General features: G+C 39.4%; 1 protein-coding gene across 3 annotated transcripts in view; it reads right to left on the bottom strand.

The window, feature by feature from the left end:
* The window catches only part of LOC124596478 (nucleoprotein TPR), a 278,178-nt gene that overhangs the window by 10,131 nt on the left and 249,831 nt on the right, over positions 1 to 18,216 (bottom strand). For all 3 annotated transcript variants that reach the window (XM_047135622.1, XM_047135620.1, XM_047135621.1), the window contains one exon: positions 17,172 to 17,255. In XM_047135622.1, coding sequence (XP_046991578.1) covers positions 17,172 to 17,255 — 84 coding nt within the window. The remainder of the gene's footprint in view (positions 1 to 17,171; positions 17,256 to 18,216) is intronic.

The following is an 18,216-nucleotide window of genomic DNA, read 5'->3' as shown; positions in this document are numbered from 1 at the left end:
AAATTGTCAAAATCCTGGCAGAGAATGTGATTCAGTTGCCCCAAGTCGGAGGGAGGGAGGGGAGGGTGTGGGTGGATGCTTGTTTGTGACTGATCAGAGAGCATGTGGGGGATAGTAGGTGACTGGGGAAGCAAGGCACATGAGATTTTCCGGAAAAAGTAAAAAAGGTGATTTCAGGCCTGATAAGACCTCAGTGAGACACTTGGCGTTATTGGGAGGATTTGCTTGTCACTACAGATGCAACGATCATGGATAGCTAGGCTGTATGGACAGGACTTCTTGGTATGGAATGGGTGTGAGCTGTTGAAGTGTAGGTTGGTAGGTTTAACGTGGACGGAGCTACTGGTATGGCAACCTGTGAAGTGGAGCTAGACATCGAGGATGGTGGCTTGTACTGAAGCGAAAGGGTGAAGTGAGTAGGAGAGAAGGTGTCTAGGTTCTGGAAGAATGTGAATATTGTGTCCTTACCCTTGATCACAATGAACCTGAACCGGTTGAAGGGTTTGAGATTCTTGGTGGTTAGGTAGGATTCCTCTAGCTGGCTCATGAATAGGATGGCGCATGATGGTGCCCACTGCTGTACTACATATTTCTTTGCAGGAGAGGCCTTCAAAGGAGAAGTAATTGTGGATGAGGATATACTTGGTCATGATGACCAGGGAAGAAATTGTAGGTCTGTCGAGTGTAGGGAAAGGTAGTTTTCAATGGCAGAAAGGTCATGGACACTGGGCATGTTAGTGTAAGTGGCATTCACTGTGACGAGCAGAGTGCTGGGTGATGAAGCAATGGAAACTGAGGAGAGAAATGGCTACTGTCTTTTATACTGGAGGCATCATCCACAAACAAACCCATGGTACAGCCTCAAGGCACATCCCAGCTCACCACACTTGCAGTTAGGCTTTAATGTTGGAAATGACAGTGGGCACATGTGTGAGAGTTATGCATGTGGCAATGTATGCTGTTTACATCTGACGAAGGACATAGTGCAATAGCTGATAACATTGAGCAGTCTTCTTTCAATGCGTCTGTCATCCTATGAACGCCTCCTTTATGTGATAAGTAACTTTTAACCAAGTGCACTCAATTTTGCATTTAAAGCAGAGTTCTGGCAGTTTTGTTACAGCACACACTGTATTCAGGCCAACAGTTAATGATTTCTGATTTCCCAACCTGAAAACGCTAACCATTTCCCAAATGCACTCCCATCTTTGGAATTGTATGGAGAATATGCAATGGCTTCCCAGCAAAACTTCTGCAGCTCCAGGAAGGTCATGATGACCTTTCCCTTTGACTGCAAGGGCCTATTGTTCTATGACTTTCTGGGACACGGCACCACAATTAATGCACAGCGGTACATGGATATTCTGCAAAAATCAAGTCAACATCAAGATATGTCGATGAATGACATCATTCTGTTGCAGGATAATGCTCGCCCACTTGTTACCAAAGTTGTTTTGACTATGCTACAGAAGTTTAGCTGGGAAGCCCTCATACATCATCCATACAATCCTAAATAATCTACATGCAAAGGAGGTGCATACCTGGGTACAATCAAAAGTTCCATAGACAACTGCAAACGTTATTCCTCCAAAGCACTGATGGTCTTGTTTCACAGTGGGATAAATGTATTAACAGTTATGGTTATTACTTTTGAAATAACACACAGTTTACTTACTTTCTCCATCTGTCTCATTTTCATTTGACAGCCTTTTATATTTGCAACAGCGGCTGTTCATGTAGAACCGGATACAAAGTTGTGTAGGAGTGAATAGGAGAGAAACTGAACTATGTTAACAGTTCATAAATTTTGAAGCAACTTTTAAATTATGTACAGGCACCAGTTATAATGAACAGTGACTATTGTAAACATTATTACAACAGCTGATACGGGACAAAACTGTAGTGTTAATGAAATAGGACAATTGGACAGTCCAGTTAATGTAGAACATAACTGAAGGACAGTTATAACAAATTACGTGATGCACTTGGTAACACTCAAATGGAGTTTAATAACACAACTACTCAAAAACATGAATGACTCAGAAATTCAGGATTTGAAGACGCAGCTTATCAAACGAAGTGAACTAACTACTCTGCCACATGTAGGAAATGTTGATACAACAAATGTAATTGATGACAATATAATAATTCCATGCAATAAATGTACAGTAATCGACATGTTAAGTTATACAGATTAATACTGAGAGGGTATCAGAGTTGTCGAAAGCAGACCACTTTTCGACAAAATGTAATGAAAACTTTCTGGAAACTGCCACAAATGTCACGCGAGTTTGGCAGACGGTGTTTGAATCTTGTGAAACTACGTATGTGTGGGACAGGCAATCAGTTTTTTTCATCAAATGACACTGAACTGGTGAAAGATGTACTTCAATGAATTCTACAAACAATTCAAAAACAATTATAACAAACCCCATGGTAGCACGACATAATGTTGATGCAACACATGTGAAATTTATGACTCTGATCAGAAATTATGAAAATTTAATATGTCAGTTTCATTGTGAGAAGATGTAACTGAAATGTATGAAATCAGAATTATGTTTTTTTTCCTGTGCAGTAGCTGGACAGCTTTTATTCAAAAATACATTTGAGAAGATGACTTGGAGCAAAGTTTAGGAATAGGTAAGTGTATTATCATGGAAAAGGCACCGCAAATTATATTTAATTAGAGGTCATGGATATCTTTTGGCAGATTAATGTGTTGTAGCCTACAGGATACAAAACTGATGTACTACTGTGAGCTTGAATTAACAGACAAAGTAGATAGTCGCTGCAACCATTTATAAGAGACAGTGGTCATTAGGTGCAGTGAGTAAGTGATAAATATGTATTCGAGTGTCATGATGATACTTTCCGACAAAGTATTTTTCCGGAAACCACGGTAGAACAACTACGGCAGTCGGCATAGCATGTGTTGTTTTCAAGGCAGCCAAGGACATTAGGTCACGTGTGCAGTGTTACTGCAGTATCTTTGCATTTTCACGTTGGAAAGACAACCAATGGATTGCAATGGGACAGCGCACAGAGCCACAGGAAGCTGACATCATCACATGCACAACTGTTGTATGTTCCAACACAGTGTGGTGTACACGTATCAGCTGTTACGATGCTTCCACAGTACCCAACCTGTCCAGCAACCACAAGATCCATAACAACACTGTTTTAGTCCATAACAGCATAAATGTCACAGCCCGTTGCTTCAAAGAACTGTGTAACTGTATGTGGATTAAAGCTCAACATATAGGTAGTGTACTAAGAGCAGAGCAGCCAGTGATAAGTTCATGACAATTTTTACATATTCTATAGTACCTAGCATTAAAAATGTCACAGTCCAGTGTTTCAGTGAACTGTGTGTGATGTACAGTTCAATGATACAGGCAGGGCATAACAGCATAGTAATTACTGACATGTTTTCAATTACAGTGAAACCCCGCTATTCATTTTTTTAGGGACTTCAAAAAATGAATGTGTGAACGTATCAGCAGGATTATACTGTATTCAGTGCAGTGAGATTATCACCAGTATATCATGATGTATTTAAATTTATTTATTTATTTATTTATTTTTTACATATACGCAAACAGACCATTCCAAGGTAAGTAAAAATTATGTACAAAACTGTTACCGTGTAAGTAGCTTGCAAACTGTGTGCCAAGCTAGTTAATTTCTTTTAACATAATTTTTAAATAAATTAAAAGACATAATTTCAGAGATTTTACTGGTTTTATACAGATATGATTTTATGCATTCAGACTGAAGCGGCGAGTGAAGATTTGTACCAAGGCCAGGAATCGAACTCAGGTTGTCTCCTACTTCCTATGCAGGTGCACTAGCCACTAAGCCACATTGGCAGAGCAGTTTGCACAACAGCACAAATTACCTTGGCACACCTCTCTCCTTAAATTAGAGTGGGGTGGCAGTGAAAATTTGTACCTACCAGGTGTGCCAGGGTAATCCGTACAGTTGTGCGAACTGCTGTGCCAAGTTGGCTTAGTGGCTAGTACACCTGCCTAGCAAGCAGGTGACCCAGGTACAATTCCCAGCCTTAGTATAAAATTTCCACTCGCCACTTCAGTCTATGTAAAAACAATTTAGATGATTATTTGACTACATGTGACAGTAACATAACTTTTTGGGTAATGACAAATATTTGCCAGTGAAAGTTTTCTTTGCAGTTGTAGAGTACCATAATTATCTACAACTCATGTTGAGACCTACCTATTTGATTGATTGACAGAGGGGTTATGGGACCAAACTGCAAGGTCATGAGTCCCACGATTCTGAAATTAGTCAAGAAGTAAGAGGGTCTGCTAAAGGTGGATGGATCCTGTCAGGGGAATCAAATTATTAAGTAATGAAGATTAAATGCACACAGTAAAAGGAATAAAAGGTGAGACCAAATCTAAAAACTGGAAAAAAGGGGGCAGTCATGGGGTCACAGACTGAGAAGACTGGAAAAAGAAGTCCCAACCACAACCAATCTGCCCCTGCTGCAAGACTAAAGTAGAAACCTTAAATCTGGAAATAAAAAACCACTTTCACGAAGGAAACTGAGGACCAGTACAACCATCCACAAATCATCTGCTAACATTAAATTTAAGGAATCGGGAAGACTATACTTAGCACAAAGGGCTGAAAGAAGTGGACATTCCACCAATAAATAGAATACCGTCAGTCTGGTTCCACAACCACATTGTGAGGGTGGGTTGCTATGTAGGAGGAAACAATGGGTGGGCCTGGTGTAACCAATACATAGACAGCATAAAACAGTGGACCTCCTTTCGATAGAAGTGGAAGGAAGAGCACGAAATTGCAGTAGACTCCTTGATTGTGCAGAGTTTATTACTATCAGCAGTAGTGCATTCCATTTTTGGGCAAAGAGGGATCCGCCTATCTACAGCTGGAATCATGAAAGTAAATGGGGGGGGGGGGGGGGGGGGGGGGGTTAAGTATCTGCTTCTCTAGCCAAACGGTCAGCCAGTTCATTCCCTGGGATGCCCACATGACTTGGGACCTAGAGAAAAACAACTGAACAGGAGGCATGCCCAAGGGCAGAGAGAAGGTCATGGATAGTAGAGACCAAAGGGTGACGAGAGTGACATTGGTTAACAGTGTGGACACACTACACGAACCTGGCAATAAATGGTGTTCTAAGCCAGTAGAAGTGAAAGTGTATCCCACGTTATCGACTGGCTTAGAACCATCAGTGTAAAAAATGGTGCCACCCTGGAACTCTGCAACGATGGCATATACAAGATGCGGGAAAACCATAGGAGCAACAGAGATCTTAGGACCCTGGAATAGATCAGTCCTAATGCATGGTCTAGGCACCATCCAAGATGGGGGGGGGGGGGGGGGGTTTAGAAGGAAACAAATGGAAGCTACAGTGACATGGGGACAAAAGGCCCCAAGATTCTAGGACCCAACATAATCTGAAATTGACCATTCTCTCAAGCAGTTTACAAAGTACATTCATCAGCCTAATTTGGTGGTAACTGTCGAGAGATGTTGGGGTCTTCCTGGGCTTGAGGACAGAGACAGCTATACCGCCTTGCCATTGTGACAGAGAAGCACCTGTGAGCCAAATGCAGTTGAAGACCCTGAGGAGATGTTGCCTCTGGGGGAACGTCCAAGTGTTGGATCATCTGGTTGTGGATAGAATCTGGGCCTGGGACCATGTCTCATGAATAGGTAAGAGCCTGCAAGAATTCCCATTCAGCGAATGGTTCATTATAGGGATCAGTGTGGTGCGGGAGAAAACTGGGGGATCTGTTCAACTCTGTTGTTTCTGCTGGAGAAAGGTAGTAGCATAGGAAGAGGAAGCCGATGCTATTGCAAAATGTGTCGCAAGGTGTTCTGCAAGGACCAATGGATTAGTGCACAGAGCACATTGGAGGTTACAACACTAGACAGTTGGCTGTCACTGGCGGCCCAGAAGGCTATGGAGCTTGGACCATATCTGCAATGAAGAGGCATACATCCCCAGGGAAGAAACACAGTGCTCCTAGAATTCCTTTTTACTCTGCTTACTAAGGTAATGAGTCTCAGCATGGAGATGCTTAAAAGTGAGGAGGCTGGTCTGTGAAGGGTGTCGCTTAAATTGCTGCAGCGCCCATTGGTGGTCCTGGACTGTGACTGCAATATCCTTGGTCCACCACGGTACTGCATAGAGGGACAGCATGAAGAATAGTGGTAGAGATGCCTTGCACAACTAAATCAATGGAGTAAGAGAAGTAGGTGTTGAAGTGCACAACTGGCCCTGTGGAATGCCAGACATGGGGGCCTGTCTGCCTGGTGGCAGCAGGGGAATGATAGAATCACTGGAAAGCGGTCACTGTCACAAAGATCATCATGAAATGACCAGTGTAGGGAACCACGAGGGCGGAAGGGGGGGGATCATGAGATTGAGAGCAGAGACGGTGCCATGAGCGGCACTGAAGTGGGTAGCGGAACCATCATTGAGACACAAATCGAGGTCCGTGATAAGTTGGTCAACTACGAGACCCCTACCCGTTGAACGGCACTCCCCCCACAGAGGGTGGTGGACACTGAAGTCCCCAAGGAGGAGAAACGAGACAGGAGTTTCTGGATTAATGCAGACAGTGTAATTTAAGGAAGTGGCCTACCTGGAGGGAGGTAGACATTGTGAATGGTGATTGCCAGAGTCGTTTGCAACCGAACCACTATTGATTCCATGTTGGTACACAGGGGATCCAGTCACTATGGACATCGGAATGAGCCAAAGTGCAGACCCCCCCACATATGCTACCCAGCGGCTGGCACGGTTCTGACAAAATGGCCGATAACCACGAAATCTTGGAGAGTGGTCACCACGGAAATTCTTTTTTTGTAGAACAAAACAGAATAGGAGGAGAGCACGGTTCTGACAAAACGGCCGATAACCACGAAATCTTGGAGAGTGGTCACCACGGAAATGCTTTTTTTGTAGAACAAAACAGAATAGGAGGAGAGACAAGATGCTGCATTTCCAGTAGGTGACAATAATACCCGTTGCAATTCCACTGGATAATTATGTGGCGAGAGTCCAGGTTAGACATAAAGAAGCCGAGAGGAGGTCTTGTCACTCTGTCAGTAGTAGTCACTGACAAGGATGGGATGACATCCATAAATAAGATGTCAGACTCAGATTATATGGAGGAGGAGGGGGGGGGGGGGGGGCACCTCCGGGGGCACTGGAGAGGCCTTGTCTTGGGATTTTTGTTTCTTCTTCTTCTTCTTCTTCTTCTTCTTCTTCTCCTTCTCCTCTTACAGAGGTGGAGGAGGGGGGCACACACAGGGAATACAGGCTTCTGCAAGATCTGGAACCGAAAGAGAGTGGGCGACGTTGGGATGCACAGATGGCGCATCTCGTGGCCGAGTGGTGGTAGGAGAATGTGTCCCCATCCATCCTAGCCTAGACGAGGGAACGGGGAAAGTGTTTCATTCCAAGACTGCAAGCCTGGCCCTCCTCCCATGGCGTAGCTAGGGAGGAAGTTCTTCCCCAAATGGCTCTCACTAGACAGGTCATACAAAGCAGCATTCAATGATACTTCACTGTTTGAAGAGACGGCCGTTTGAGAATGGCCAGATTTTTTGCAGCTTGAGGCTTTTCATGTGCCCTGATACCACCCACTCTGACCAGGGGCTCTCCCCATGGGTGCCACCCAGCCACAGCAAAGGCCATCTAGCACAGCAGCCGTTGCTGGGAGTTCCAATGCTCCAAGAAGATAAGCAACCAATCCTGGGACGCATGGGGAGGGAACAGTTCAGGTATCGTTAGTGTGATTCCTGTGTTGTCAGGGGCTCAGTCATATGGGTACTTAACAGCCCCACCACAAAGGTGGCTATATGTGCTGGTGACCTAGCAGGGTGGAAGGGGGCTACAGCAGAGAAGGGAGAGGACAAGGAAAGGGGGAGAGGAATCCACACTGAAGATGCTAGGGAGGAAGTTCTTCCCCAAATGGCTCACACTAGACAGGAAATTTTGAAGTGGAGGTCAAACCTCAAGCAGGGACCTAAATGTCTAAAAAGGATGAAAGAACATGCAAAATGAACAAAATTGCAATCAGTACATGAAAAGCAGGTGGCTAGCCAGGTCGAAAAAAATCCACACAGAGAGGGGAGGGAGGGGGCAATGGGGAAGGAGCAAGGATAGGGAGGGAGGGCAGGATGAAGGAAATGCAGCAGAGGAAGGAAGATTTGGCTGCAATAGCTCGAGGCCCCATGTGCGCCACGCACAAACTCACAAAAGAACCGTGAGCCCCCTGGGGAGCGGCGGAACCTATTTGATGTAGTGCATTTCTTACCCATACAACAAATTCACTGCCTTTACTTCTATAATTACAAAGCAATTTGCTTATTTAGCATGCAATCTAAGGTTTTACTATTTTAAGCTGATGACCCTTGTCCAACACACAAATACCAATGTTACAATGTAAACATTACATTAGTCCCAGTCATCTGTTTAGATGTAGACTTGAAGACACCAGAGTTGCTTTATACATACACAGCCTCACTTGTACAAATGATTGTCTTTCTCGTATCAGATTTAGTTTCATATTGGTATACATTGAGAACTTTGCTCTTGTAATAAGTTAGTCTAACATAGGGACAGTTCATTGTTATTTACATGAAACTATAGTACGTTAGGCTGCACCTGTACAGTTTATTTGCCCTGTTTCACTATTTTTGTCTGAGACGAGTATTTAACTGCTAACATGGATTTTGTGCATACTTTTTGCTATTTTTGTGTGACTTGTTTCATTTTGCTGATGCGCTCAGGTGCATTCTTAAGCTCAGTGTAAAATTATGATGGAGCGTATACAGATAATCACGTACATTGACAGTTACACTAATGCCATTTCTATAGTAATTATTGTTACTTTTGGAAGATAATTTATTATTTTACCTCAGTATTATGATTAATTATTCTTATACATTATCTAGTGATAACTAAAGTGATAATTAATGATAGTATATGGCACACCTATGCAATAGGTATATAATTATTCAACCTACTATTGCATGACTTTTTTTTAGCAAACCAATTTCACTGAAAAAAAAAAAAAATCTGGGGGAAAGATAAAAAAACCTATGTAACATGTTGAACTTAGAAATTTTGATTTGTTCAATATTTTTAGAGACCTGGAAATACAATTCGTGCTATCAGTTTTCAAACCTTCAAAATCTAACTAGATGTGATCTAAGGGACAGAAATAATTCACTCTTTCCATTGCTTTCACCTGTGTTTGTGTACAATTGACCTTCAACAAAGCTTATGGATTTTAAACTGTTCTGGCAATGTAAAGATGCCAAACACAAGTCTAGCTAGATGAAGCCAGACCATGTGTGTTACCAGATGACATCATCACACAGGTATGAGTGGTTCCCTTAACATTATAAGTAAACCTATGGTTTGTTGCCATGCAATAGACAGTTAACCATACACACTATGGTGACGCTCAACATTTTCGTAGGTACTATCATGACACTCATCCATAGTAATTACTTATCACCTGCTGCACTAATTAATGACATTATGTGTAGTTAATTACTAGTCATTGACCAATTAACATAATTACTATCTTCATTTTTAGCTTCTTCTTCTTCTTCTCCTTCTCCTTCTCCTCCTTCTTCTTCTTCTTCTTTTTCTTTTTTCAGATTTCATGTCACCGCTAAATCAAGGATTAAAAGTTTTAATTTTGTTGGGGATATGTAAGGGAGAACTATCCTTACATGTCCAAATATAATTGCTGATGCCAAGCATTGCGTAGTTGGTGTCCATGGTAAGCCACACACAATGACTGTGAACATATTGATTTAGTGTCACATGGTATTACAAAATATGTAATTTGAAATGCTTAAGTGATGGAAAATTATTTGGAGTTAATAAATAATGATTGAAGTGAATTGAGTGAAACAATTTCATAGTGGAAGGAATATTACTCATTGTAGTCAATGTTTACTAGCCAACAAGCTTCACAACTATAATCAGAAAGACTATCATCATATCATCTCAGTTGTAATGGAGGTCAATAATTTTACAATGAATGTTATAGGAAAATGAGAGAGAGTGGGGCATGTTTACACTGGAACATTGTTAAAAAAAATTCACACAAATTAGTTGAGAAAATTTTCGGTACTTAGTGGATATTAAGCCAATGGTAAGAGAATCAGACACCAACTATCATGGGGTAATACTGGTCGATATCAGATTGTTAGTGACAGAGATATTTAAAGCACACTTAAAATAAGGTGGCATTTGACAGCTAGGAGGGTACTCCCACCACCAATACACCAATGAGAGACTGACACCATCAGCTGAACTGTACTGTCACTGCCGCTGTGTAAACCGTTGTGCCTGCTACTTGTCAAGTAGGTATTTTTCCACATGTGAACATTACATTATGTCTCTTTCCAGGAAAATCTTAACTCTGGCCCTAATTATTTGTTTGTTTGTTGGTTAGTTTCATGTTCCATGGATTATTTTGCATGATAAATAGTAATGATGTGGGATGAGTCATTTTTCATTCACATCACAAATTAATTTGTAAATGTGGCTACATGCTGACATTTGTAAGTTTATTTTTATTTATTTATTTATTTATTTATTTAATATACAGATGTGAGTTAGTAACCACCTTTTACACATTACAATAATAAAATTTCTTGTACTGATTATAAGGAGCTGTCAAGAAGAAACTTTTTCAGTTTGTTTTCAAATTTTACTTTGCTGTCTGTCAGACATTTTATATCACTGAGTAAGTAATCAAAAGTTAAGAAATGAATTTTTTTACCTACTTAGAGGTGCTACAGGGTGAACTACAAGTGAATTTTTATGCGATTTTAGGTGGAGTTATATTACTTTCAACTTCATACTTGTTATGAGCGAAATACTATCAAAATACTATCAAATGAATGCAGTTTTCTGAACCCTATAAACAGCAAATGCAATGCACGACTTTGGAAAGATCCCTTTCTGAGAGAAGTAATTCAATAATCAAAAGGGTGACAAAGTTCTTCGGTGAGTTCAGTAGTTTTTGTGATAAGACGTTATAAGGTTAAAGCTGTTCCCCTGATATGAAAATTACACCCTTCTTCTAGTTCCTACCCAAAATTAAGAAGAAACTGAGGCACCGAGATCAAAAACGGGATATCATATTTTTGGAGTGTATGAGCTAACACTGTAGTTGTTGTTTTCACAAGAATCTTAATCTGTTGGTTCTAAAATGAGATGTGTTCAGTGATTTTTTTTCCCTGTCTAAACCAGTGATAAAATTTCATTTCATGCAGAAAGAGGACTTGTCACAGAGACCAGCCCCTATATTGCACGAAAGAACCTGATACTAAAATGTAAACTTTCACGGCCGGAAATATCATGTCCATTATAATTATCCGGGCTGTTATGCCGTGGTCGGTTGATGAATTCTGAGGTGATTCCCAACGTTTCGTCTCCGACTGCGGGAGACATCTTCAAGGGGGTCCGTAGCTTGATGGAAGGTCCAACACACACACTGGCTCGCTACTGACGAGCCAGTGTGTGTGTTGGACCTTCCATCAAGCTACGGACCCCCTTGAAGATGTCTCCCGCAGTCGGAGACGAAACGTTGGGAATCACCTCAGAATTCATCAACCGACCACGGCATAACAGCCCGGATAATTATAATGGACATGAAAGAACCTGGTGTGATGGCAGCACTGTGGTGGGATTTCAAAATGGCTTTGGTGATGGAATCATCAGATGAGTGCAGAGACAATTTACATAAATTTATTTTATTTATTTATTTATGCATTTATTTTACCTGGCAAGATTAGGGCCTTCAGGCCCTCTCTTACACCTAACCAGGCATACTCAGATTGAACGAGTTACAGTTTCTACAGAACATTAAGGACATATAACGTACTATACAGTATTGATGTTCAAGAAAAAAAATAGAGATTATAACAGTAGTATAATGATAATTATAACAATAAAAAAAATAATTACAACAATCAAGAATAATAATGATAATAATAATAATAATAATAGTAGTAGTAGTAGTAGTAGTAATGACTATGTATATGAAAGTAAACATACTTTTCTTTTGTGAATGTCAGTCCTACTGTTAGTTGGGAATTTCCTCGTTATGTTCTTGCAGCTTGTGAGTTATTCTCATCGAGCAGAGACATAAGACGATAGAATGGGGTGAAAGAGACATAGAAGAGGTAGATAGGTTAGAGGAAGAGAAATAGAATGGTAAAATTCAAAGCTGTGATGGAGAGGAGAAAGAAAGAGATGAGAGGGGCACAACAATGGTGGCTATACCGTCCCTAATATGTAAGTTTTGAGTTCCCTCTTGAATGTTGAGTGGTTCTGGATAAGATGCAGATCACAGGGGAGCGCGTTCCATAGTCATATGGCTGAGATGGAGAATGACACAGAGAAAGATTTTGTGTTATGTAAAGGTACAGCCAAGATGCTAGACGTATCCAATCTGGTATTGCGGTTGTGGAATGATGATAGGTGTTTAATGTGAGAAGATAAGTATTGGGGGCACCAGTGGCTAAGAAATCGATGAAGTAAATTTAGACGGAAGAACAATGCACTAAATTCTGGAAGTGAAATGTGGTTATACAAAGGAAGCTAACGGGTTTGGAACACACCAACTGGAAAGGAAACATTGTTCCTAAAGGGAAAACAGATACAGATTTCAGGTAAACAGTCATACAATGTTTGTACTTACAAATATTATAACAAAAGATGATTCTAAATTCCTTTCATCTACACAAATTTTCAATTTATTTTTAAGTTTTAATGCAGGAAACTGGTAAAAGTGTGTTATTCGCTGAAGCATACAGGTTAATCATATGCTAATATCTGTTTACAGATGAAAACACAAATACTTTTGAGAAGTTCTCAGCTGCTGAGAGGAACTATTTTTGACAGAATTTTTCTCAGCTGCTGAAGGAACTATTTTTGACAGAATTCAACAATGTGCCCAACAAAGATGAACAGGATGGGTACATCAGTGGCCACATTCTTCCCTTTACACAGAAACCAAAGCAACCATGCCCACATTCCATTACCAATCATGGAAGGACAGCAAACTATTATTATTAGGTAACTGGCATGACAACAATGTTACTTTATTAACTCTTTCATTCCCAACTATGCAAATCATTGAGTCAATTTTTGAAAAATAATTGAAACAAAATATCATAAATATGTGAGTTACGGCCCAAGACCTTACATTTCTGCACTTGTTAGATTATTTCAAGATTTCACTTTATATATGTCACTAACATTCCAATAAAACATATGTTCAGCTCATGTCAAAAAAATTTATTAATACCCATTAGTTCATTCATGTTGCACCAGCCCAACACCATAAGGTCAATGGTAAATGAATCTATTTTATAGGGTTACTGTATTGTGAAAATACTTCCAGTATTATGGTAATACAAATCAATTACCTATTTGTTAAATCTGCATGTTAAAGTTAGCTTCAAGGAAGTTATGGTATGCAAGAAAGCTTTTACTGCACTCCATAGCATAACAAAACACTGAGAGAAAGCTTTTATTGCACTCCATACCATAACAAAATGCCGAGTGGAGAGACCGTGCCATCTACTTTGTGAAAGAGTGACTTTGCCACATGATGGTCATGGTAGAAACAAAAACCATTATTCAGTTCCAGAAAATGCTAATGTCATGAGAGCACAATTCATAAAGTCTTTTCCAGTAAGGGTAACACATTATGGACATTGTGGTAGGAAGAAGAGATGCATCTCAAATACTTTATCTGTGAAGACCATGTACGATTACTTTCTTGGAAAATGTGGTTCCAGAGTTTACATAATTTACAGTTCTCAAGGAAATACAACTGATCCAGGATTGTTAAAAAAAATATCATTATTTTTATTTGTCCTCAACTGGATGTCTGAAGTGAATGCGAGAGGCTTAAATGTGAAATTGAAAGAGAAAATAACGCTGCTATCAAGACGGCAGTGGAAAATGAGTTGAAACTCCATATGCTTCAGGCATGTCAGTTCTATAATTACATGAAACATTGCAAAAAACTTGTACAAATTGAAGAGGCAGAGAGGCAGGAATGATCACATTTGATTTCATGCACAACGTGCCTATTCCACACATACCGGTAACTGGTATTTTTATTTGCAGCAGAAATGGGTATTTACATTTGGTATTTGTATATTTTCTGATGACAAGCTTTCATCTACATGTACAATGAAATAACTGAAAAATAAAAATAAAAAAAAATAAAAAAATGAAAAAAAATAAATAAATTGGGGGGAGGGGGGGGGGGGGGTCCTACTGCAGTGGTTTCTCTCCAGGTTTCCTACTGAAATATTGAGCCTCTAGTGTGAAAACTTTGTACGTATTTTCAAAAGCCTGAACAGAACAGAACAGGAATCCCACAATGGTTCAATTTTGGAAGACTTCAGTTCATAGTGGTAGATTTTCCAATGTTTTCCATGTGTCCAGACCGTGGGTTTTCCTACAATGCTTATGATACGGATTTTGCAAGTCTGGTATTACGAAAAAGGACAAAGGATACACTGCATACTCCCCATCAATTGTTCCCAGTACTGCAGAAAGCAAATGAAACTCGTGCATGTTGACCTGTACACACACGACCCATTTCTTGACTATCATAAATATATAGATCAATTTTTAAGAAATATGTAACTGTGGAAGGAGAAAAATGGGCGTTACACAATAAAAAATATTTGAGTACACTGTTTAGTCAAAATGTATGTCTGTTTCATGCAATAGCAGTGGAATGGTGAAACATGAATTTCCTCTGGTTAAGACCAGGATAGTCCTTATTTTCATAGAGTGCCAAGAACATACACAGATGTCATTCCTCTGAAACCTGAGAAACTACAGGACATTACAAGCAATACTGGCGCACTCTCTTTGGAGTTCCGTGAGTACTTTGATAATATTCTAAGGAAATGCGTCATTAATAAAGTGACTGGTGGAGAGCAAGACAACAAATCTGGAAGTCTGGCACCGCGATTACGAGTAAAGAAGTATGAACATAACTGTCTGTAAAAAAAGAGAAGTTTTTTTATCAAGTAAAAAATGTGGAAATGACTCTTCCCATGTCACAAGCCACGGCACTAAAGAGGGCATCAGTTTCCAGTATATTGTCTATTTTGATATGTATTGTTTAATTACGAATGTTTATACAACTAATAGGAACGTGTATGAACATGTTGGAATGATTAAAAAAAAATATTTTGCATGAAAATATACCATTTTTTTTCGTTACATGATATTTATGATAAAATGAGTGTTATTTAAATCAAAAAAGGGATATGTCGGTAATTTTCTAATACCACTTTCTATTATTTTTCCTTTATTCTAAGAGTACTGATTTTGGTATAAGATTGCATTCTTCCTGATGAGCATGTGGGAGTATATATAAAGTGTAAGAATAACATTATTCAAGGTTATATATACACTTAAAAAACAAGCACTGTAGTGTCTGCCAGCAGATGGCACTTGTTATGACAATGTCACTCCTTCAAACTGTGTATGTTAGAAACCTAATAAGTTAAATGAGATAATAACAACATGTGACACTTATACTTCATTCTTGTAAGTATTCCAAATATGTGAACCAAGATTTCAAGAATTATCCCACAGTTATGCAGAGCTATGGTTTGCGATCTCCATGATGATGTGACACTTTTCTTTCACTGTGAAGTTTTTTTAGTTTCATGATGGAACACAGTTTATAAATTCTTGCTTCCAGGATACTACAGTCACATATCTTGGAAAGCTGCCCCAACTTATTGTTTCATAATCTATAATTCTTTGTATCACATCATTTAGTGTTCCACAATTCATGTGAATTATGATAAAAAATTGAAGTCATTTTCTCATTTATCTACTCCACTTCGCTTGCAACAAGGATTCACTGAGTGATGGACAGGTTGTAATACAACATTTCTTGTTGACAGTTGGTACATGGGATGGCAACAATTTGCCATATGTGGCACACTACAGAGCCGCATACGGCATATTGCTTCATGTTGTCCTATTCCATCTGCTCCATGCAGCATGCGTGATAACCATATACCATATGTTGCCTCAGTGGAATTGCATCTTTAGAGACAATTGACCCCTCTGTGTTATCAACATACCATGTGATGGGATATGAAGTGATTGTTAAACATTCTATATAGTAATGCCTTTATGAGAAAGTCAATGAGAGAATCGAGTCATAACTTGGTTGCTAATTATCACCAGTTATGAATATCATAAATTCATATATGCACAAACACACTGGCTCAAACTGCCATGTACACCTGTTGACCAATTTTAATACATGTCAGTGTTTAATTATACTCTGCAGTAATTTTGTACATGGACAGCTTGCTTCAGTGCCATAGTAGTCAGTTTCTACAGTATAAAATGAATCTTCATGATGATATTGAGCTTCATGGAAACAATTATTGTGAGACTCTTTCCTTCTTTCTTTGTGTTGCTGAACTATGGTAACTGAGACATAGGAACTGTCTGAATGTTAACAGATCATATGCCCTGCACATGTGTAAATTCTAATTCTTTCCTAACCGTCCATTATTAGAGAGCCTTAGATGATGTCCTGAGAACCAGAAACTCGTATTCCTTATGTAAATATTCATTATAATTATAACAGAACATTTCAGACTTCATTTTTGATGTTTTCAAAAATTACCAATCAGTGTAAGTCCTCTGCCATGCACCTCATGGTGGCTTGCAGAGTGACCACTCTTTAGTTAGACTCAATTCTCAAGTCTGATTATCTGCACCTAGATAATTGGAAATCTGGTGTACATCAAAACACAGTTCCATATGACAGAAAAGTATCAAAGGCAACAGAAATTCTCCCAGAAGATACAACCATTTTGGCAAAATATAGCATGGATATAACCAAATTTGGAAAGGATGAGAAATAATATCAGACTTGACTGACCACAGTTTTTTAAGAAGGGATTATCAAAAATTAGGTAAGAACTATGTTCTGGTCAGATGATTGTTCTGTCTGATAACACAAGTCACAAATTAGAAATTGGGCTTATTTGCTAAGAGCAGTCATGAAATGTAACTGTATTTCTTCATAACCAAACCAAAATATTTTATTTCCAATGCTTACCATGATCAACTTCTTCCATCACATCTGAGCCACCCTGATCTTGATCTTCACTTTCTATTTGTTCCAGATCTGGTTCTTCAAGTTCTGAAACAATCCATAGAGCATTAATTTAATTAAATACCCTAAAACGGTTTAAATTTCTTAAATAGTGTTAAAATTGGTCTCTTCTCTCCAGACAACTTAATAAAAGGAGAAATGGTAATGAAAGCATTATGTTAACATGTAAGCTCTTAGTAATGGATTTGTTACTTAACGTGTATAACTATACTTCATTCATCATAAGATTAAACCTGATGTAAAGAAACACAAATGCAATTATTGGTCAGCAGCCTCGGCTCGGGAACACCGGTGTTATTCCACTCTTGGAAGTAGGTCCAACTTATGTGTTAGATATCTTATTAGTACATGATACTTTGACAATCTGATGTATTAACAACCATCAAAGTTTTTCTTAATCATAGTTTAGCTACATAATTTTTATTTCAAAAATTGTGTACAGTCAGTATAACTGTAAGCTAGAAACAAGTTATTCTTAATGTTTTTCACAAGATTAATGAGAAAAATAAGCTTTCATGTTTTTTTTTAAGAACACAATATCATAAAATATATTTATACCCGGGCCGCTGAAACATTGCACTTGACGTTTGCGTATGAAGTTGGCAGTGTAACAGAGTAACAAGTGAAGAACGATAGGCGCTAGGCGTTCAGCATGGGGCGCCAGCCAATCACAGCGCAGTGAGCACTGCTGTTACTCACGTGCTGTGACAGTCAAAGCTCCCGCGTTGCCGGCTTTGTTTAGTGAATGTGTATACAACGTGAATTGTATGTTGTTTACCGCGTGTTTTCGTTGTACTGTGTGCTATATCGTTGTGACTTTTGTTACGTTGTGAGTTTACATACTTGAAAAATGCCACCGAAAAGACTTCGTTCACCTAGTGACAATCCTTTGCGTCGAGGGGTGCCGCTAAACAGCCAGGCACTGGAGTTACTATGCAGAACTCGTGAGTTTTACGAGCGGGAGAAAAACTACGTAAGCATTCACGGA

Source organism: Schistocerca americana, chromosome 2, assembly GCF_021461395.2.
Source record: "Schistocerca americana isolate TAMUIC-IGC-003095 chromosome 2, iqSchAmer2.1, whole genome shotgun sequence".
In the NCBI taxonomy this organism is placed as follows: Eukaryota; Metazoa; Arthropoda; class Insecta; order Orthoptera; family Acrididae; genus Schistocerca; species Schistocerca americana.
Note: the sequence above shows the minus strand (reverse complement) of the source record. Positions and strands in the feature narration are given on the sequence as shown.